This window comes from Microcaecilia unicolor, chromosome 11 (genome assembly GCF_901765095.1).
Source record: "Microcaecilia unicolor chromosome 11, aMicUni1.1, whole genome shotgun sequence".
Taxonomy (NCBI): Eukaryota; Metazoa; Chordata; class Amphibia; order Gymnophiona; family Siphonopidae; genus Microcaecilia; species Microcaecilia unicolor.
The window spans coordinates 202,302,422-202,325,026 of record NC_044041.1 but is presented as its reverse complement, the minus strand read 5'-3'; the positions used below and the strand labels follow the sequence as shown (position 1 = coordinate 202,325,026).

General features: G+C 43.7%; 1 protein-coding gene across 3 annotated transcripts in view; it reads left to right on the top strand.

Annotated features, from left to right (window-relative positions):
- Positions 1–22,605, top strand: part of LOC115479927 (angiopoietin-2-like) — a 76,306-nt gene that overhangs the window by 26,602 nt on the left and 27,099 nt on the right. For 2 of the 3 annotated variants that reach the window (XM_030218257.1, XM_030218260.1), the window contains exons 2-5: positions 7,193–7,348; positions 8,446–8,567; positions 19,822–20,054; positions 22,282–22,406. In XM_030218257.1, the coding sequence (XP_030074117.1) occupies positions 7,193–7,348; positions 8,446–8,567; positions 19,822–20,054; positions 22,282–22,406 (636 nt within the window). The remainder of the gene's footprint in view (positions 1–7,192; positions 7,349–8,445; positions 8,568–19,821; positions 20,055–22,281; positions 22,407–22,605) is intronic. The other variant, XM_030218258.1, reaches the window with a different exon arrangement.

The following is a 22,605-nucleotide window of genomic DNA, read 5'->3' as shown; positions in this document are numbered from 1 at the left end:
CATTACCAAGTTCTTTTATCTCAACATTGAGGTTTAAACACTTTACAATGTCCTTGTACTCTTGCTCACTTTTGCTTGCAATGAGCAGATCATCAACAAAAGCTAAAATGTATGCATATTGTCCATTTGTGCACCTAGTGTACAAGCATTTATCTGCTTCACCTTGCTTAAATTCTAAATTTGTCAATATTTCATGCAATTTATCATTCCAACATTTTGCACTTTGCTTTAATCCATAAAGACCTTTGTTTAATTTACACACTAGCTGTCTTTGTTTTGTATTTATGAAACCTGTTGGTTGTTCCATGTACAAGTCTTCAGTTATTTCTCCATGAAGGAACGCTGTTTTCACATCAATGTGGTTGACTTGCATGCCTTTTGAGACTGCAATGCTCAGAAGTGTTCTTATTGTCGTGTGTTTCACTACAGGTGCAAACACTTCATCAAAATCTTCTCCATATTTTTGAAGATATCCCTTTGCGACTAATCTGGCTTTATACCTTTCCACTTTTCCTTGTGCATTCCTTTTTAACTTGAATACCCATTTGCATCCTATAGCTTTCTTGCCAGGAGGTAATTTTGTAAGAATCCAAGTATTATTTTTATCCAATGCATCAATTTCTTCCTGTGCAGCTTTACGCCATTCAGCAGCTTCTTCTGCTGACATTTTCTCAATCTCATCCCATGTTAAGGGCTCTTGAGCTTCTGCTGACTTTGTTAGGTAAGACAGTCTTGGGGGTGGAACACCTTTGTTTTCCCTGGATGAGCGTCTGACTACAGGTTGGTCCGACCTTTCCGCATCCTCTAAATCTGAGAGTTCTTCTCCAATTGATTCCCCTTCTCCAACTGTACTGTCTTCTTCAATGATCCTTTCTGTGTCTGCTTCCTCTGCCTGTTCCTCGTTAGATACAGGTGAGTTGCTTTCAGACATCTGCCTTGGTATGGCATTTATATACACTGGCATGTCTATTATGGTTCTAGTTTCATATTCTGGATGATAAGGCTCATCTGGGATAATCCAGCCTTTATCAACCCTTTTGTTTTCATCAAAATATGTAACATGTCTTATGCCAACAATGCCAGTTTTCAGATTCAAAATTCTATATCCTTTGTGTCCTGGAGCATAGCCAACTAAAATGCCCCTTTCTGTTGTGGAATCCAGCTTATGCCTTCTTTGCTTTGGTACATGAGCATATGCTGTACTTCCAAATGTTCTTATGTGTGACAGGTTTGGCTTCCTACCATGCCATGTCTCATGTGGTGTGCGCTCAGCGCCTTTAGTTGGCATTCTATTTTGTAGGTACACTGCTGTGAGAATGGCTTCCCCCCATAGTCTTTTAGGGAGATTGCTATCTGACAGCATACATCTGGTCATTTCCACAAGTGACCTAAATTTTCTCTCTGCAACAGAATTTTGCTCTGGTGTATAAGCTACTGTTGTGATATGCTGAATGCCTTCTTGTTCTAGAAATGTGCGCATGCTTTGTGAAGTGAACTCACCACCATTGTCGGTCTGAAGAACCTTTGGTTTTCTTTCAAATTTATTGCTCACCATGGTTACGTATTTCTTCAGCATGTCTGTGACTTGACTTTTTTCTTTCAGCAAATAGGCCACACAGTATCTAGAGAAATCATCCAAGAATATTAGCACAAATCTGTTATTTCCCAATGATGGGATATTAAACGGTCCACATAAGTCACTGTGTATTAAGTCCAGTACTTTATTACTCCTATTTCCTGTGTATGCAGGAAATGAGGGTCTCACACCTTTTTGAGTAACACAGTCTATGCATTTCTCCATTTTACCAGCATCTGCACTTATCTGAATGCCGGTGGCCAGTTGCTTACTGTAAAGATCCTGGATCACCTTAGAATCACGATGTCCCAGGCGGCGGTGCCAGATTTCCAGACTACATTTACCATCATTCTTCCTTACTTGCGCCATATGTGAGGCTTCACCTGAAATGCTCAGTTTATAAACATCATTATGCATAAAAGCTTCAGCATACACTTCATCATTTTTAGAGATTGTGCACTTACTGTTTTCAAAATGAATCACAAATCCCTTCTTATCTAATGTAGATACACTAAGCATATTGCAAACTGCTTGGGGAATATACAAAACATCACTTACAGGAATTTCTTTAACTTCATTAGACACTTTGCATTTTAAGAATCCAATACCTTTTGCTTGGATCTTAGCAGTCCCTGCGTTTGCAGTTTTAAGAATACCTTCCTCTGGACACATTTCCTGAAAGAAATCCTTACAATTGGTTAAATGGCATGTGCTCCCTGAATCCAAAATCCAAGTACTTTCATTTGAATTATTATTTACCATAGTCAAAGATTTTTCTGCCATTAGAAAGCCCTTGTGTTTATCTTTGTCCTTCATACATTTCCTGGTTTGAAAATTCTTTAGTTCCATTGGCTTAGGTGAGCTAGAGGGAGTGTTTTGTGTTTCCTTACACCATTTAGATACATGTCCCTCCTTTCCACATGAGTAGCAAATCAGCTTGCCCTTGGGTGGAGTTTTCCCATAGCTCCGCCTTCCTCTGTTCTTTGCCAAGAAATTTGTTTCATTTCTCTCTGACTTGCTTTGAGAACACATCTCCTCAGAATCATTTATTATGCATTCCTGCCTTAGTTTTGATGTTGCCTGTTCAAAAGATTGCCCTTCAATGGCCTCATTTACAGACCTAAAAACATCAAACTTCTTTGATAGTGAGGTAAAAAGAAATGCTCTTTTCAATGCATCACACATGGGAATTCCAGAAAGTTCTAGCTTTTGAAATGAAGACATAAGATGCATAATGTGATCATTACATTTACTTTTATCCCTTAATTTGGTTTCATTCAACTCTGCCAACCAAATTGGTTGCTGCTTTGCATATGTAGTTGCATACATAGTTCTCAGTTTATATAAAATGTCCTTTGGTGTATCTTTTCCCTCCACTAATATGGCTTGTTTCTCTGAGAGAGCTTCCAAAAGCATGCACTTCACATAATAGTTTGCACTGTCCCATTCAGCCATATTTTCAGCTGTTCTGTCTTGGTCTAAGCATATATCTAATCTTTTTGCTCGAAGGAGACATATGAATCTTAATTCCCACTGCCGATAATTAAACTCAGTTAATTTAGGCACCTTGAGAGAATAGAACAATGGTGAATTTCTTCCCTCAGCCATTTTCTTAGCCTTCTGTCTGCTGTGTGGGGGGAGAGAGAGACAGACTGAATCTTTCCTTTAAAACTTAAGAGAAAAATGTGGCCTTTTTTTCTGCCTGGTAATATTTCTCTTCTTTTTCAATTCCTGGCCCTGGGCCCATAACCCTTTTGTTGGATTATTTGTAGTAAATAATTAGCAGATTTTAGTACACACAGCTTCAGCTTTAGAAATGTTAATTTCTTTCTTCATCTCTCTCTCATTCACCCCTGAATAATTCACTGCTGAGTCACTTTAAAGTTGAAGTAACAAAACATCTGTTTACTCACAGTTTGTAGTTAGATTATAATCAGACAGGCTTATATATACATATTACTATACATTTGTATTATCAGCTCCTTCCATGTGCTTAGATGGTAATGGATGCTCACACCACCATAGATCCTCTCAGGTTAGGAGAGATCATGAGCTCCATGTGCTCCATGTGCTGCATGTGCTGCATCTAACCCCCACAGGAAGTTGCATAGCTGTGTGACCTCTCTAAGTAATTTACATCAGAGGTCACAGAGTAATCACAGAGAAATAATAGGTGACAGGCAATGCATGTAAAAATACAATTACATTCCAACAGTGGCACTGTCCGATTACCACTGGGTAAACACCTGAAAATGGCACATGCTGGTGGTGGGAAATACTGCCAGGCTGCTGCGGTAGCCCGGCAGCACTTCCTGTTTAGTGAGCGGTAAGCCTGTGTTGGGCTTACTGCCACTTAGTAAATGACCCTCTTACAGAACCACAGGGCGCAGTTCAGTACCTTCTAACGTACAAATGGTTCCTGAGTCTTATAGTCAGGAAACAAAAGCAGCCAGAAGAGCCAATTTGTGGCTGATAAATAAAGAGTTTATTTAAGAAGCAATCTTTAGTGATGAGGTGCAGGGCCGCCGAGAGACTGGGCCAGGCCCGGGGCAAGGCCGCCCCCGCTCCCCCTCCCTCTGCAACCAGGCCGGGCCCCTGCATTGAAATCACAGCGTCTCTCACCTCCATGTGAAAGCACTGCAGGCAGCAGCAGGTCGCCTCCCTTCGGGCCTCCTTCCCTCCCTGTGTCCCGCCCTCACGGAAGTTACATCAGACGAGGGCGGGACACAGGGAGGGAAGGAGGCCCGGCGATCTGCTGCTGCCTGCAGCGCTTTCACCTCCATGTGAAATCACCGAGACGCTGTGATTTCAATGCAGGGGGCCCGGCCCGGTGGCAGGCGGTCGACGACGGAGGGCGGGTGGGCTGCGGCGCCGGGCCCCCCTTGGAGGCCCGGGGAATTTTGTCCCCCCTGCCCCCCTCCTCTCGGCGGCCCTGATGAGGTGTGTTATGCGTGGTCCTCCTACAAAGGTGTCTTAGTCATCACCCAGCTTGTTTCGGCAGCTGGGCTGCCTGCATCAGGGGCACTTTTACTATTTGTAATGGGAAGAAGTGGTGCACCTTGAGACAGGATATTTAATGCACAAAGATTGCCTGCACTGGGCTCCTGAAAGCCAGCGTGAACTGCTTCAAAACTGAAGTTAAAATCAGGAATAGCCAGGAAGCAAAATAAATTCCTTTCTTTCCTGCCTGTCTTGCTTATCCTGCTTATGGCTCTGTGTATCTGCATAAGCAACAAAGAAAGAGCAATATTTACAGAAAAGGGCACTGATTAAACAAGATGTATCACCCCATCACAACAGCAGCAGAAGCTGGATTTCTACTAAAGGAAAACAAAAGTTCTTTATACAGATGGAGAATGACAGCGCAGTGTAAACAGAAAGGGAGATTGCAACACGAAATACACAGGGCTGAGTCCTTGGGCTTCCAGACACCAGAAATAAAGTAAGGGAGACATTTTACGTGCGGTATAGTAGATTTAATTTTAACTAGATTATGCATACGGACATCCTGCAATACATACAGCATAATGTTATTCTGCAGTTGACCATCCATCCAGTCAGGTTTCCGTGATATACCCGATGAATGTGCATCTGAGAAATTAGCACTGCAGCATGCAGTGGAATCAATGCATGCAGATCTTAATGGCTAAATATGGAAAGTCCAAAAGAGGTCAATGCTTACAGCATAATGTAGAGTCCAGATGATACTTTAGGAAGCTTTAAGCTTGAATCATAAATATCTTCAGCCAAAGAGGAGGTCAGAGGTTCCCCCAGCTGATGTATGGCAGAATCAGAAAAAGACTAGTGTAAAAGGTAGACACGGATCCAGGCTGGGAGACGATGTCTTAATCTAGCCAAACGGAAAACTTAGTCAAATTTTCCCCTGAGGGGAGCAGAACAAATTCAAGCTCAAGCTTTTGAGCCTAGTCCTAACGTAAATCCATAAGAACATAAGATGTGCCACAGTGGGTTAAACTAAAGGTTCATCAACCCAGTTACCTGCCTCTGAGAGTGGCCGGCGGGTGATTTTTATTCCCAAAAATGGGCAGCTAAACTCTCAGAAGCAGGTTTCCTCAGTGCATTTTTGTTTGGAGAAGCAGATCTGTCCAGTACGTTCTGGACCATTCTAAACTGAACTTTGGGATTATTACTACTACTACTACTATTTAGCATTTCTATAGCGCTACAAGGCATACGCAGCGCTGTACAAACATAACGCAGCGCTTGTAGGACAAAGCTTGTAGGACAATGCTTACACAGTAAGTTATTTTTGTTGGTTGGGTTTCAAGGTGAGCAGATGTAAGTTAGCAGCTCTTCTTCATTTGATTCTATGTACAGGATTTTGAGTTTCAGCCCAGTGGTACTGCAACTGCTGAGCCAAATGTTTGGGTTTGCACAACTCAGAGTTAGGGCAGGGAGATAGGATTTTGCTCACTCATTTTTTAGTAGCTCAAGCTGAATGTTCAGGTCCACTAGGTATTTTCCTGTCCCTGGAGGGCTTAAAATCTAAGGGGTTGATACTATCCATGGATATCACCACTGACTGCTAAACTCAAAGCTGGCTATTTTGTGGGTGGTCCGGGGGAGGAGTTTGCACTTATTTGGTTACGGGCACTTAACTTTCTAAGGGTTCTGTTTACTAAGCCACGCTAGAGACGCATTAGCGTTTTTAGGGGCCCTTTTACTAAGCCGTGTAACTGCTTAAGTGCGCCCAATGCGTACTAATTCGGAACTACCGCCTGGCCTGGGTGGTAGTTTCATTTTTTATGTGCGTCCCGTACGAGCTGAGACCTTACCGCTAAGTCAATTTTTATTTTGCCGCACGTCCATTTTCGGCCCCCCAAAAAGGCCTTTTTTGCAGGTGCACTGAAAAATGGACCTGCGCACGTCCAATACGCCCAATATTCCTCTGGGCGTCTACGCGGTTAGCATGCGCAAAATATGCTAGCGCACCTTAGTAAACAGGGTCCTAAGTTTAGAAGTCAAATCAGATCGCATAAAAGTCAGTCCTATCTATAGCCACATAAGAGACAGCCGACCCTGTAAACCTAGATACTTAATGCCGATGCCTGGATATGGGCCGGCATTGAAGATCCAGGAATAATGTTAGTGGAAGCTAAAAATACTCTCACAACCGCTGGCTGAATAATGCCCTTTAAGTTGCTAAACCAATAAACGTTAAGCAAAGATGTGCAAGATTGAGCATGATACGGTTCAGTGCTTAGTGGTCTCAGATTTCCCTGCTGTCTTGCAATGATCCAAACACCAGATCCGAGCTACACCCTCCAAGTCACTTATAGCTGGTACCTACAAAACATATGTGTACTGGACCAATTTTTTTTTTTTTCTTCAAATAACACCAACAATGAATCAACAGCAGAAAAACTAATCAACGATAAAAAACCCTGCTGTTAAGGTAACTAAGCTCTTGAGCTAGACGATAAAGTCAACATTAATCAGTTAAATTGGAGAAAAAGACCTCAGAGATACGTTGACCGCTGGATCTTGGGCTTTACTGTTCTCCATCACCCTCTTTCCTTACATCAGAACAGTGTGATCGAATGAATGACCATCCACTTGTAAACTGACATTTCTCCTCTGATTACTTTGCTGCAGTTGGAAAGCTACATCCAAGATAACGTAAAGACTGAGATGGCTGAAATCCAGCGTAATGCAGTGCAGAACCAGACGGCGGCCATGTTGGAAATTGGCACCAGTCTGCTTACCCAGACTGCTGAACAAACCCGTAAACTCACCAACGTAGAAACACAGGTAATTCCTACAGGAACCTCTTCCAAAGTCTGGCTGATGATTACGATGATGAGATGTCTGACGATCGGACTTGAGCTTGTTTAGCCATTGCTTACAGGGAATGCAATTTCCTAATTCAGTGCCTTCCTTGCCTCCAGGTGGACGGATGCTTGTAACGCCACCCCACATATAACTTTAACTGCAGTGAGAAGAGATATTCCTGAGGCAGGGCTGGGAAGGGGCTTCCACTTAAGGAGTTTGTATTTTCAAAAATGGGCAAGGTTTTTTCCCCAATAAATCTATGAGGTTGATAATTAGCATGTTTTAAACTGGATAGGAGAAGCTCCTGCCCAGTTAAACCATGTTGACCAGGCTGAGAGCAGGTGTTCAGCGGCACTTAACCGTATTTACATATACTTTCACTTTGAAAATTGGAGCAAAATCCACAGCTTAAAAATAACTGCGACCTTTGGTCTAATGTGGGCTGTTAGAAAATGGCTCCCACCCCCACCCCCCTGAGGCACCTCTTCCTCATGGCACAGGGTATAGGTGACGATATTGCTCCTTCGTACCCTTGGGTCCTTGTTGGACAGAGGAGAAAAGTTCTTTTCCATAGATCTGATTTTGTGGATTCCAGCAAACCAGATAAAGTCAGAGAAGCAAAAATCCAAGCTCACTAGGTTGGTTGTTCAAACAAATGTTTCACTAGTAAAGAACTTCAGCAGGAAAATTAAAAAAAAAATTGAGGGGGATTCCCTGGTATAGTTCAACTTATAGAAAAAAAGGAAAACGTAGCTGTGTTGGAGATCAGTACACTCCAGATCTCCAACATGTAGAAAGATCCCAAATCCTGTAACTATTCTTCTGGTCTTATTCATGTAGTTCTCTTCTCCAGTGAATCTTCATCTTTCTTCTTCCTAGACAGTAGTATGAAACAATTCCACTATACAAATTGGCCTCTTCTCCTAAACCTTTGGCTCTCCTGGGCCTAGGGACCCTTCCCTAGTGCCTGGGCTTGCCTGCTGAGGATGGGTAAAGAACAGTTCCCAAACTCAACACTTGAGTTTTGACAAACAAGCTCCTTCCCTTACACCGTTTGGTTTTTTTTTTTTTAACAGGTTCTCAACCAGACTTCCAGGCTAGAAATTCAACTGTTGGAACATTCCTTGTCTACAAACAAACTGGAGAAACAGTTATTGGTACAGACACAGGAAATCAATAAACTGCATGAAAAGAACAAGTAAGTTTAATTTGGAGGAGTGGGGGTGGATGAGGGAGGAAAGAGTTGGTTTGCAGAAAACCCCTCAAATCCAAACCCGTGACCCTTCTCCTCAAAGGTTTTTTTTAAATCTTTCACTTGAAAGTTTAAACCTGTGACAGCAAATTTTGGTAAATTTTCCCTAGGAAGAAGCTCAAGATTTTTTTTATTTTTTGGGGGGTCTTCAATCATACCAACCAATCAAATCTCCCAACACTCAAATCTCTTCTGCTAGGCTGCTCTCTCTGACTAGATGTTGCTTTATCTACTTATGCATTGTGATGATGGGGAGAAGAAAAGAAATATACTTTCTTTTCCCTTGTCCTACAAAATGTCATCCTCTTAAAAACTGTGTAAACAAGTTAGTAAAGGATACAGAGAGGAAGTTATCAAGATACCTTTCATATTTCTCTTTTCTAAGCGTTATATTAATCCCTCTGATTCACCTGGTTATTAAGTTTCACAGGGAAGGTGTTTACCATAGTGACAGCTGCTGGATTATATACAGTGTGTGCTGTTGATGCAGGGATGCTGCGGGCAGCAATTTTTATGAAAACAGGTGATGATACACTCTGTCAAATAATTGTGATTCATTGGTCTCTCAGTAATGAGTGAGCTTTCAGAATAAATGGAGCATTATTGTACTTCAGAAGAAAATAGATGATCTGTATAATCTCTGCTCATCTGTGGTTCGTGAAAGAATAACCTTAGGCCCTCCCTTTTTTGGTGTCAAAAACTTAGACAAAGCCTGAGCAATTTGACGCACCCCAGAGAATTCCCTACGTTTTTTTTTTTTTAATTTCTGCTGTGGTGATAGGGAAGGGGCTGCATTTTAGAATTAAGGAAACCCTGAATCCTCATGATCAAATTAATCTTCTCAAAAGCAAAAAAACATGCCTTAAAATTTGCTAGGAAAGGTTCAATCAGGGCCGGTCTTAGGCAGAGGCGACCAAGGCGGCCGCATAGGGCCCCGCGCCTAAGGGGGCCCCGCTCAGCGTGCCTCAACTCTGCCTCGTGCCTCCGCTCCGACCCGGACCGTATCGAGTCACTCAACCTCTCTCCAGCCATAGGCACATAAAGCATTCCTGGCATACCTTGTACACTGTAGCACTGTGCTGGATCTTTTCTTAAAATTTTTCCTTATTTTCTCCTTTGTTATGAGAATTGGAACTACTAAATGTAGTGGACTTGAACTGAATAATTTCGGGGGAGGGGAGGTTTCATGATGATAGCATTGTGCTTATTATTTCAATCAGTGTTTTTGTACAAGTTTAGCTTCATTTGTCTTTATAAAAAAATGTTCTAAAAATGGAATAATCTTATCAATGGGGTGGAGCTAGGGTGGGGCCCCACCAAATTGGTCTGCACAGGGCCCCGCACTTGCTAAGACCGGCCCTGGGTTCAATGGTTTTACTCCTCCCGTTTTCTGTTGGGCGGCCTCAGGATCATGAAATTAACTAATTTGTGTTCATCTGAGTGGCTGTGGATTTGATCTAAATTCCAGGATTAAAAATCCTCGAGGCATGACAAAATCCCAGCCCATCACCCATTTCCTTTACTGGGTGCCAGAGTCTGACTTTGAAAAGTTTGTTTTATTCTTAACTTTTCTTTAAAAGATCTGAGATATTCCTCCTGAAAGTGTAAGCAATCAGTATAAACCCTAAATAGGACTTCAGAAGCTACTTGTTGCAAGAAGTAGAAATGCAGTCTTCTCTTGTCTAGGTTGCTTCTTGACACCAGTGTTAGGAAATCTCTGGTAGTTACCTTTACATAAGTACATAAGTACATAAGTAGTGCCATACTGGGAAAGACCAAAGGTCCATCTAGCCCAGCATCCTGTCACCGACAGTGGCCAATCCAGGTCAAGGGCACCTGGCACGCTCCCCAAACGTAAAAACATTCCAGACAAGTTATACCTAAAAATGAGGAATTTTTCCAGTCCATTTAATAGCGGTCTATGGACTTGTCCTTTAGGAATCTATCTAACCCCTTTTTAAACTCCGTCAAGCTAACCGCCCGTACCACGTTCTCCGGCAATGAATTCCAGAGTCTAATTACACGTTGGGTGAAGAAAAATTTTCTCCGATTCGTTTTAAATTTACCACACTGTAGCTTCAACTCATGCCCTCTAGTCCTAGTATTTTTGGATAGCGTGAACAGTCGCTTCACATCCACCCGATCCATTCCACTCATTATTTTATACACTTCTATCATATCTCCCCTCAGCCGTCTCTTCTCCAAGCTGAAAAGCCCTAGCCTTCTCAGCCTCTCTTCATAGGAAAGTCGTCCCATCCCCACTATCATTTTCGTCGCCCTTCGCTGTACCTTTTCCAATTCTACTATATCTTTTTTGAGATACGGAGACCAGTACTGAACACAATACTCCAGGTGCGGTCGCACCATGGAGCGATACAACGGCATTATAACATCCGCACACCTGGACTCCATACCCTTCCTAATAACACCCAACATTCTATTTGCTTTCCTAGCCGCAGCAGCACACTGAGCAGAAGGTTTCAGCGTATCATCGACGACGACACCCAGATCCCTTTCTTGATCTGTAACTCCTAACGCGGAACCTTGCAAGACGTAGCTATAATTCGGGTTCCTCTTACCCACATGCATCACTTTGCACTTGTCAACATTGAACTTCATCTGCCACTTGCACGCCCATTCTCCCAGTCTCGCAAGGTCCTCCTGTAATCGTTCACATTCCTCCTGCGACTTGACGACCCTGAATAATTTTGTGTCATCGGCGAATTTAATTACCTCACTAGTTATTCCCATCTCTAGGTCATTTATAAATACATTAAAAAGCAACGGACCCAGCACAGACCCCTGCGGGACCCCACTAACTACCCTCCTCCACTGAGAATACTGGCCACGCAATCCTACTCTCTGCTTCCTATCTTTCAACCAGTTCTTAATCCATAATAATACCCTACCTCCGATTCCATGACTCTGCAATTTCTTCAGGAGTCTTTCGTGCGGCACTTTGTCAAACGCCTTCTGAAAATCCAGATATACAATATCAACCGGCTCCCCATTGTCCACATGTTTGCTTACCCCCTCAAAAAAATGCATTAGATTGGTGAGGCAAGACTTCCCTTCACTAAATCCGTGCTGACTTTGTCTCATCAGTCCATGTTTTTGTATATGCTCTGCAATTTTATTCTTAATAATAGCCTCCACCATCTTGCCCGGCACCGACGTCAGACTCACCGGTCTATAATTTCCCGGATCTCCTCTGGAACCTTTCTTAAAAATCGGAGTAACATTGGCTACCCTCCAGTCTTCCGGTATTACACTCGATTTTAGGGACAGATTGCATATTTCTAACAGTAGCTCCGCAAGTTCATTTTTTAGTTCTATTAATACTCTGGGATGAATACCATCAGGTCCCGGTGATTTACTACTCTTCAGCTTGCTGAACTGACCCATTACATCCTCCAAGGTTACAGAGAATTTGTTTAGTTTCTCCGACTCCCCCGCTTCAAATATTCTTTCCGGCACCGGTGTCCCCCCCAAATCCTCCTCGGTGAAGACCGAAGCAAAGAATTCATTTAATTTCTCCGCTACGGCTTTGTCCTCCTTGATCGCCCCTTTAACACCATTTTCGTCCAGCGGCCCAACCGACTCTTTGGCCGGTTTCCTGCTTTTAATGTATCTAAAAAAGTTTTTACTATGTATTTTTGCTTCCAACGCTAATTTCTTCTCAAAGTCCTTTTTTGCCCTCCTTATCTCCGCTTTGCATTTGGCTTGGCATTCCTTATGATCTATCCTGTTACTTTCAGTTGGTTCTCTTCTCCACTTTCTGAAGGATTGTTTTTTGGCTCTAATGATTTCCTTTATCTTACTGTTTAGCCACGCCGGCTGACGTTTAGTCTTTTTTCCCTTTTTTCTAATACGTGGAATATATTTGTCCTGAACTTTCTGTAATGTCCGCTGAGAAACTCACATGGTCCTTGAGTCATCTCCTTTGCAGAATATGTATCAGTCTTTTTGCTCCACACGCCTGTTCTTGTGTGAATCATTAAACTTACCACCTTACGTATCAGAAAAGGTCTAATAAACTAATCTGAAGTTTTATAGCTCACAAATAGGACAATTCAATAAAAAGGCACCTGCTTCCTCAACTGGAATATCCGTCCTGGAGCTCACAGAATTCCACAAAGAGATCCAGGAGGAACTGGGGTCACCGAAGAAAAGACCTACATTTCCCCTTTGCGCTTTCCCATGAAAAGGCAAAACTCTTGGGAACTAAGGAACACTGAGATCAACAGCCATCAGACTGCCGCCATCGGGGATCCCTGTTCTGGCACCAGGCTGTGGTCACGTATACGACAACGACTATAAAATTACCCCCCAAATGAGCACTTTTGCACTTTATTTTAGCTCCCCTGTTATAAAATTGGCCCCAAATCTCCCTACACAGGTAAAGGATGCCAACTTCAAGGGAGTAATTCACAAACTGAGCACCCGTAGAAGCCTATTCTGTAAAGGAATATAGGTGTCTACTTTCCTGTATAGAATAGTTGCTTAATTGCCTTAAATGTGCCTAGAGCTAGTGCTGGTGATACATTGTAACTTATAGCATAGTGTGAGCCCCGCCCATGCTCAGCCCAGACTCCACCCATGTGTACCTCTAGTTGTAAAATATTTGCATATTTACAGAATAGCTCTTGGTTGAATTTTGGCACATAGACAGGTAAATGTCATTATTCTCAATAAATATGCATGTAATCAGCGAGTAACTCCTGCATGTACTTTACCCTCAATAATTACAATATAGAATGTATTCTAGTCTATTTAAATAGCCCTGGTTCTGTATTTCTAGCAGGGAAAATATTGCGATCGATATATTAATCCCAGCAGATCTCTGGACAGACAGGTGGAGGAGCTACGCTTTATGGAATGAACTTGACTCCCATGTCAGTAAAGCTTTTCCTAGCAATACTTTCCTCAATACAATCTTGTTAGTGTAATGAAGAGAATGAAAGCAAAAGATGATTCCCATCTAGTCCAACGATCATTGCGTCACTTGCAGCATTTTTGCTAGTTTTTTTCATTCTGATCTTATTGGACCTCTGTAATCCCAGCTTTCTCCCGATAAAACCAGAGACGGACCAAGTCCTTAAAGTTCAGAGTCCAGTGCTGGAAACGTGGACATGCAAAGGAAGCACCACACTAGGGTAAGCTCATAAAGATCTATTTTCTGGCTCCTTGGAAACTCCGGGCTGGTTTTATTTGACGTGTTAGGACTTTGGGCAAGGCGAATTGCCAGGGCTTGAAGCTTCCAAGCTATAGAGGTTCAAATCTCTGGATGAGTCAAATGTAACTCAATGAACCACTAAGATCTTCGTCATTTCCCATGAAAGAGAAAATGCAGACAGAAGAGGTATCTGATGTGAAGTCTCAGGGAGTGGAAGAACACATCAGCTAGCTTGCAAGTATTATATAGGTCATGCTAAAGCGATGTTAAGAAAAATAATGGCATGATGTAATTCCCGGTTGTTATGAAAAGTTGTTTGCTGTTTATTCTCACGGTGTATGGCAGTGGCTCCCAGACCTTTTCATTTCACGGTACCCTTCGTGTCCGAGCAACTTTTTGCAGCACACCCCAACGTCTGACCCCCCCCCCAGCCACACAGATCTCCACCCCACCCTCCAGCCACAATTATATCAGTGCTAGGGTGTCCCTGTAACCAGCCCCTCCAAATAACAACACTGATTTATAACAAATTACTATTCTACCTATGAAACGTTATTCTGTTATTATACTTCCTCTTTGTCGAGCAGGGACTGTCTCTTCATATTCAAGTGTACAGCGCTGCGTACGACTAGAAATGATAAGTAGTAGTAGTCTTTGTACATCTGTATGCTGCACAAGCCAGCATGTTTAAAAATATAAGTGAGATTAAATAAAAAATGCTACCAACAATAAAGAATGACAGCTCGGATGCAGCAGCTCATAAGTTTGCTTGCTTTTTCTGAATGGGAATGGAAACGGAGACTACTGACCTATTAAGTGTCAATTTTTTGACTTCATCCTTCTCCTGTTTTCATCGAACCTCCTTAGCAGTCACCTCTGAGTCCCAAACGCCGTCTACTTCCTGTCCCCATTGGCCGCAGCCCGCAGCAGCCTTCAGGCGTGTGCTGTTGGCTCTGCCGGTCCTCTGCCCCAGCTGACGTCAACTTCCAGTTCCAGGGGCAGAGGACCGGCAGAGCCGACAGCACGTGTTGAAGGCTGCTGCAGTCTTGTGCTTGCTTTTTTTGTCGTCGTTTTTCTGCCGCTGCCGCGCTGCTGTGTGCAGTAGCGGTTCGGGCGGGAGGGAGGTTGGGATTTGCCGCAGCACCCCAGAGAGGTCACTGCGGCGCGCAGTTTGGGAAACGCTGGCGTATGGGATCTCAGTCTACTATTCTTTTTTTATGTTCCCAGTAAAGAACCTGACATGTAAAGACTGGTGTCTCCTGTTTGTCATAAATACACTTCCACTTTCACAGCTAAACCACAGAATAAATAAATAAATAAAATCCTATATAATAAAACTCACCCTCAACGTTCTGAGGACACTGACGTCACTGTCAGGTCCTCCGGGCACTTCCTTCCGGTTCGAAGCCTTCGTGGTGGTGAAGCCACGGAAAACACTGTGTTGGGGCCCCGCCCTCGCGTCAAACGTGATGACGTCGAGGGCGGAGCAATGACAGCAGATTGAAAGTGGCGTGCCGAGGTCAGCAACAATGGCGGATGAACACCGACGGAGTGAGTACGAAGGGGGGGGGAGGTCCGGAAGGAAACCGTTCTAGCGCCCGTTTCATTGCCGCAAGAAACGGGCATGTTTTACTAGTGTTTAATAAAATTCAGTTATACAGAGAGTAGAATAACCTAAGGTTTTAGTTTCCAACAAGACCAGATGCGGATGTGTTCACAAGGGAAACTTGTCACAGTGAATGACCAGCAAAATGATGCAAACCTTTTTCACAGGAGAGATGCCTCATTCTGGATTTTTATTACTTCTAAGGCAATTTTTGGGTGCAAACAGTGTGAAATGTAATTTTAGGGACTTTCCATCAGAAAAGAGCCTCATGGTATGACCACAGATTTAAAAGGGATGATGTGAGGAAATCCATGTCCGTAAAACAAGAAATTCCACTTTTAGTTTGACAGAGGTTAGTGCTTGTGAAAGGTTCAGGTGGATAGTGTTGGAAACAGAAGTTTCAGTTTCTCCAGAAAACAAATGCAGAGAGAAGATTACAGCCCAAACACGAGCGAGCGTTAGCAGTGCAAACTTGTCCACAGTGTCCGAGTATCTCTGAACTTTAATGACCTGGCTTGTGGCAGTAAACGTTCCTCTGCTTAGTATCTGGGATGAGAAAGTTTTATTGCTACAGTGACCCAGAAATGTACTTCTGCTCTGACTTTGATGGACCACCATGACAGGTGTGAGAGGTTAATTCTACCCGCAGTCCATGGTCACTGCAGGGTCTTTTTGCTAAAATGACCAACACTAGATGGTGGGAGGCGGGACTGGTGGTTGCAGTGGCGTTCCTAGCCTGGATGGCACCTGGGGCGGATCGCCGATGCACCCCCCCCCCCCCCCGGCGAAATGACCACCCCTGTCGGCTCCGAAAAGTTTGCTAACTTCGCTTGTTCACTGCAGCTCCCTCTGCCCCAGAACAGGAAGTAACCTGTTCCGGGGCAGAGGGAGCTGCAGCGAACGAGCGAAGATAGCGAACTCGTAGCCAGGCGCGCGCCGCGGCACCCCCCAGCGGCGTGCACCCGGGGCGGACCGCCCCCCCCCTCTTGGTACGCCAGTGGGTGGTTGGGAGGCGGGGATAGTGCTGGGCAGACTTATACGGTCTGTGCCCTGAAGAGGACAGGTACAAATCAAAGTAGGGTATACACAAAAAGTAGCACATATGAGCTTATCTTGTTGGGCAGACTGGATGGACCGTGCAGGTCTTTTTCTGCTGTCATCTACTATGTTACTATGTTACTAATATCAACCAGTCCTATTCAAATGAGTATGTGAACCACCTGTCCATCAACAATTAGCTCTCTATGTACTGAATACAAAAATTCCTCAGGAAATCATGTCTACCTTGCTCTTCAGATTGTGCTGTGTATGAGGTTTCTGGGAAGATTTTATTTATTTATTGGTATTTATTAACCACCCAAGGCAGTGTATTCAGGTACAGCTTGATATAAAACTTACAATTGTGTTATGAGCATAACTATGGAAAACTGAGCAAATATAATCACACATACAGTAGGGGGCGCTGTTCCCTCTAAGCTGAGCAAGAGTCCTCCAACTGCATTGCTGCCGGTGGGGGGGGGGGGGGGGGGACGCTGCTTCAATATTGTGTTTTCAAGAACTGAAGATAGACAGGTTTTCTGGAGTGCTGCAGAGCTTGCCTGCACCTCAATTTTGAAAATGTGAAATTGAAACAGCTCCCCCCACTGGTAGGATTATAATTGGAGGACTCCCACTCTGCTTAGAGGGAGCAGTGGTAATGGGGTAACTCTGTAACTAGACACCTCCATTTAGGCCAGTTTTCCCCCAGCTTTTTGTGGCTATGACCTCATGATTGCAAGAAAAATGTAGCCAGGTAGAAAGCACGGGGGAAGCAGAGAGCGAATCGCCGACAGCACCGGCGCATATTTTAAATGCGACAGATCACGTAAAAAAATAGGCGCAAGCACCGGCGGAAGTCTGTTTGGGGGAGCAGCCGCTCCCCCGATGCCCCCCTAGCTACGCCTCTGGATTGCAGCCAAGTAAAATTGTGTGACCCCACCCCCCCCACCTCCTGGAGATGCAAAATAACGATGCAGTTATGCAGAGCCCACCTAGGTCGTGACCCCATTTTGGGAAGCTGTTATTTAGGCTGTGTGATGGGAGTCTATTCTACAATATAAAAGAACCCAGATGCCTAGCTTCCATTACAGAACAAGTGCATCGACATCGCTAACATCCAGGTGTAAATGGAAGCTCTTAAATGTGACCGATTTTAGAAGTATAGCTACTGCAATTCTCTCTATTTTCAGATTTCAGCTTATCATTTATTTATTTTCTATACCGTTTCTTATTGCATACACAAACCAGAACGGTTTACATCTTAAACAATAAAATATCAAAATTTAAAATAACATATAAAAACTCCATTAATTTGATAGAATGGGTGGCAGAGCTGGTGGTTGGGAGGCGGGGCTAGTGCTGGGCAGACTTATAGAGTCTGTGCCAGAGCTGGTGGTTGGGAGGCGGGGCTGGTGGTTGGGAGGCGGGGATAGTGCTGGGCAGACTTATACGGTCTGTGCCAGAGCTGGTGGTTGGGAGGCGGGGCTGGTGGTTGGGAGGCGGGGATAGTGCTGGGCAGACTTATACGGTCTGTGCCAGAGCTGGTGGTCGGGAGGCAGGGTTGGTGGTTGGGAGGCGGGGATAGTGCTGGGCAGACTTATATGGTCTGTGCCAGAGCCGGTGGTGGGAGGCGGGACTGTTGGTTGGGAGGCAGGGATAGTGCTGGGCAGACTTATACGGTCTGTGCCAGAGCCGGTGGTGGGTGGCAGGGATAGTGCTGGGCAGACTTATACGGTCTGTGCCAGAGCTGGTGGTCGGGAGGCGGGGTTGGTGGTTGGGAGGCGGGGATAGTGCTGGGCAGACTTATATGGTCTGTGCCAGAGCCGGTGGTGGGAGGCGGGACTGTTGGTTGGGAGGCAGGGATAGTGCTTGGCAGACTTATACGGTCTGTGCCAGAGCCGGTGGTGGGTGGCAGGGAGAGTGCTGGGCAGACTTATACGGTCTGTGCCAGAGCTGGTGGTCGGGAGGCGGGGTTGGTGGTTGGGAGGCGGGGATAGGGCTGGCCAAACTTATACGGTGTGTGCACTGAAGAGGACAGTACAAATAAAAAAAAAGTAGCACATATGAATTTATCTTCTTGGGCAGACTGGATGGATCGTGCAGGTCTTTTTCTGCCGTCATCTATTATGTTACTATGATAGGAAAGCACAGCAAGCTAAAAACATCCATTCTAAAAAGTAAAAACATCAGTGGACAATCCATTCATAACAAGTTTATATAGCAAACATATGATTTGGTACTGCATATTCAATTCTGCCCATGTTCCCCTTTTTCATCCCAGATTACTTTCAAATGTATTCTGAAATAGACGTGTTTTTAGAAGTTTGTGAAACTTAATATATGATTCTTCCAATCTAACACTTTTATCAGTTAAAGTGTCTACAACTGATGCAGAACACGGCTATCAGACTGATTAGTGGTATTGGACGGTTTGAAAGTGTATTTTCCATTTTTCAAGATTATCACTTGCTGCCGATTATGTAAATGTATCAATTTTAAAATTCTTTGATTTGAAAGTCAGTATTTGGATTGAATGCTGAGGGTTTGAGTGAGTTGCTGATATTCCCATCTGTGGGCAGGAAATTAGGATTCTTAAGGGCTTTGAAGTTAGGTTTTTCTTCTATAAAAAAAATATCCAATTCAAGGCTATTATTTTGAGGTGACCTTTTCCTTCTGTCGGGGTTAAAGTATGGAAGAAACTACCTTTGAACTTGAGGTCAGTTCCTTCTTAGTTTTCTTTTAGGAAATTGTTAAAACGTATCTTTTTGAATAATAATTTTAAATCTGTGGATTTCAAGTTGATTTTTTTGTTTCTGAATATTTATTTGCTTGTGTTCTCAGATTGTTAATTTCTCCTTATTGTTGGAGCCATGTGTACCCCCCTCCCCCTTGCAAATACGCACTACATATTTACAGAATGCGCTTCGGTGTAATATAGGCAGATAGAAGTTTAAATGTTAGAGCTGTTTATGGCATTGTCTGTCACATGAGGTGAACGAAACACATTGAAACAGTACAGTAGAACCATCTTGTAACAGAAATATGATACATGTCAATGGAATAGAACTGATACAAAATAACAGGCAGCCTGGAAGAACATTTATATCACTCAGATCTGATAAACACAATGTCAGCACGACACAAATGAAACCCCTTAATAGGCAGACATTAGACTATTTAAACATTGTTTAAGGAAGCACAAAAGCTTCCACCTCCAGAGGTCTGTGAACTTTTTGACTCATTTAATTTTACCATTCTTAGGCAGGGGTCATCTTCCATTTCCTTTTGCTCTGCAGGAGGAAAAGCCCCTCTCCCTATTCAGTACCATGAACAATTTGGGTCTTTTTATTACTGCTGTCCTACTCTTATTCTTTCCTTAGTTTCCTGGAGAAGAAGGTCTTGGACCTGGAGGGCAAACATGAGGAGGAACTTCAAGGGATCAAAGCCGAGAAGCTGGAAATGCAGGACTTAGTATCCAAACAAAACGAGATCATTGTGGATCTGGAGCAACAGCTAAACACAGCTACTCTCAACAACACCCTTCTCCAGAAGCAGCAGACCTTGCTGATGGAAACCGTGTCCCAACTAGTCAACCTGGTCTCCCAGTACAACCGTTAGTATCAGGCATTTCTGTTTGCTGCTGTCTAATATTTTAGCACATGTGTTTGGTGGTAGTGAAAGGTTTATACATGGCTAATCTGTGGAGGAGTAGCCTAGTGGTTACTGCAGTGGCCGGGAAACGTGGTTCAATTCCTACTGCAGCTCCGCTATCCATAGTACCGGTTTTTAATATATATAAACTGCTTTGATTGTAAATACAGAACGGTGGTACATCAAGTCCCGTCCCCTTTCACTTTCCCTGAATCGGCAGCTGAGGGCCAGTAGCATCCCCTAGGTGTCTCTTAATTGTGCCCAACTCTCTGGCTTTTTGGATTGAACCATCCAGATCAAAACACGCCACTAGTCTCACCCCCTCTTTCACTATACGTTTCCCAAAGTGTCCTTCCAAACAGTGCTTGAAGGTTGTCCATATTTGGGCTTCTCTAAAGGTGGCCAATCTCCTATCCACTTAATCCTTGACCTATCTGCTAAGACTGATTACCAGTGTGCCACATTATGTTGTGATTGTGGGTTTAGGGGTAGATTCAGTAAATGGCACCTAAAGTTAGACGTTGCAGCAGTTCCGCATGGAATGTTGCTACTATTGGAGATTCTGTTGCTACTATTTGAGATTCTACATGGAATGTGGCTACTGTTTGAGATTCTGGTGCTACTATTTGAGATTCTACATGGAATGTTGCTACTATCTGAGATTCTGTTGCTACTATTTGAGATTCTACAAGGAATGTTGCTATTCCACTAGCAACATTCCATGTAGAAGCCTGCCCTTGCAGATCAGCAACGCAGCTGCGCAAGCTTCTGTTTCTGTGAGTCTGGGTTTAGTCTGCATTTTACACCTAACTTTAGATGCAAGCATTAAGCAGTAAGTAACCAGGGATTTAGACTATCTGAAGGGCAAACAAATAATTAAGGGGAAAGGGAAGGGAAATGGGACTTGATCTACCGCCTTTGTGAGGTTTTTGCAACTACATTCAAAGTGGTTTACATATATTCAGGTACTTATTTTGTACCGGGGCCAATGGAGGGTTAAGTGACTTGCCCAGAGTCACAAGGAGTTGCAGTGGGAAATCGAACTCAGTTCCCCAGGATCAAAGTCCGCCGCATTAACCACTAGGCTACTCCTCCACTAGCAACATTCTATGTAGAAGCCTGCCCTTGCAGATCACCAATGCGGCCGCGCAGGCTTCTGTTTCTGTGAGACTAGGTTTAGTCTACATTTTACACCTAACTTTAGATGCAAGCATTGATGCCAGGAGGCTGGTGTAAATGAAAGTATTCTATAAAACTGTGCCTAAATGATAGACATGCCCCTGACCCACCCATTTCCTCCCCTGGCCATGCCCCCTTTGGAATTGTGTGCTATAAAAATGAGGCGCTGTTTATAGGACACAGATCAGTCTCACACATAGCTGCAAATTTGTTCCAAATCAGCACTTGTTAAGGCCAATTATTAATAGTTATCATCAATTAAACAAATTAATTGATATAGTTAACTGACCCTATTTTGTGTATCGCCTTGTTATGTCTCAGGAAGGTGGAATAACAAATTTCATTCAACCATAAGCCATTTTATAACCACAAGCCCAAGGCCACACCTAATGGGGCACCATTTATAGCATTTGGGGGTTCATGACCTGGGCGTTTGCCCAATGGCAGTTGACTTAAGATCTTCTCATTTCATGTGACCTTCTGAAGAGCTTCGCCCTTTATTCCAATCCTCAGTCTCACCCAGTATCCTGAGAAAACATTACCGAGTGCAGGGCTCCATGTCCTACTGGACCAACAGTGCTGTGAGGCTTCATTTGCAAACATGGGGGTTTAGCTAGTTTTAGTCCTCTCCACTTCCCATCTAGCCGGGGATCACACACTGTGTTATTTTCTAAAATCTTTTGTGCATAATGGACTTGGGCAGAAATCTGGTACGTGTGCTCCTAGAGTCTGGCCAGTAGGCATTGCTATCTCATTGTGACTGGGTTTCTGTTGCTCCTTTGAGCCATGAGTAATAAAATTTGCACTATTTTGGAATGAGCAGAGTCCAGATTAAGGAAGTGAATGTGCAGAACACTTTGACATTGGTTTAGGCTTTGACTAGCGGATGAAAATGGAGGAAACTCTTATCAGGATAGCTGTAGGAATCTGACAATGCATGAGATATTCAGAAGCACGTTCAGGTGGAAAATATGAGTATCTTCCAATGCTCTACTCATCTTTCTTCACAGAGATCTCTGCTGTCTCCACAGAAAAGCAGGTCACATTCAAAGACTGTGCGGAAATCTATAAATCTGGAGTGACCACCAGTGGGGTCTACACACTGCAATTTCCAAACTCAACTGAGAATGTGAAGGTAAGTTTTAAAAGGGCTTTTCCAACGGCAGATGTTTCTTCTTTCTGTTGCCCAGTTACCGCCAGGTATGCGTGGGAGCCATTATCACCACCTCAATGGGTGGTGAGGGCTCCTTGTTGCATGGCCATGTGTTCCTGCGGTCTTTTTACCTGCTGCGGTAAAAAGGGCCCTGGTGCGCGGGGAAAAATGGCCCCTGCCA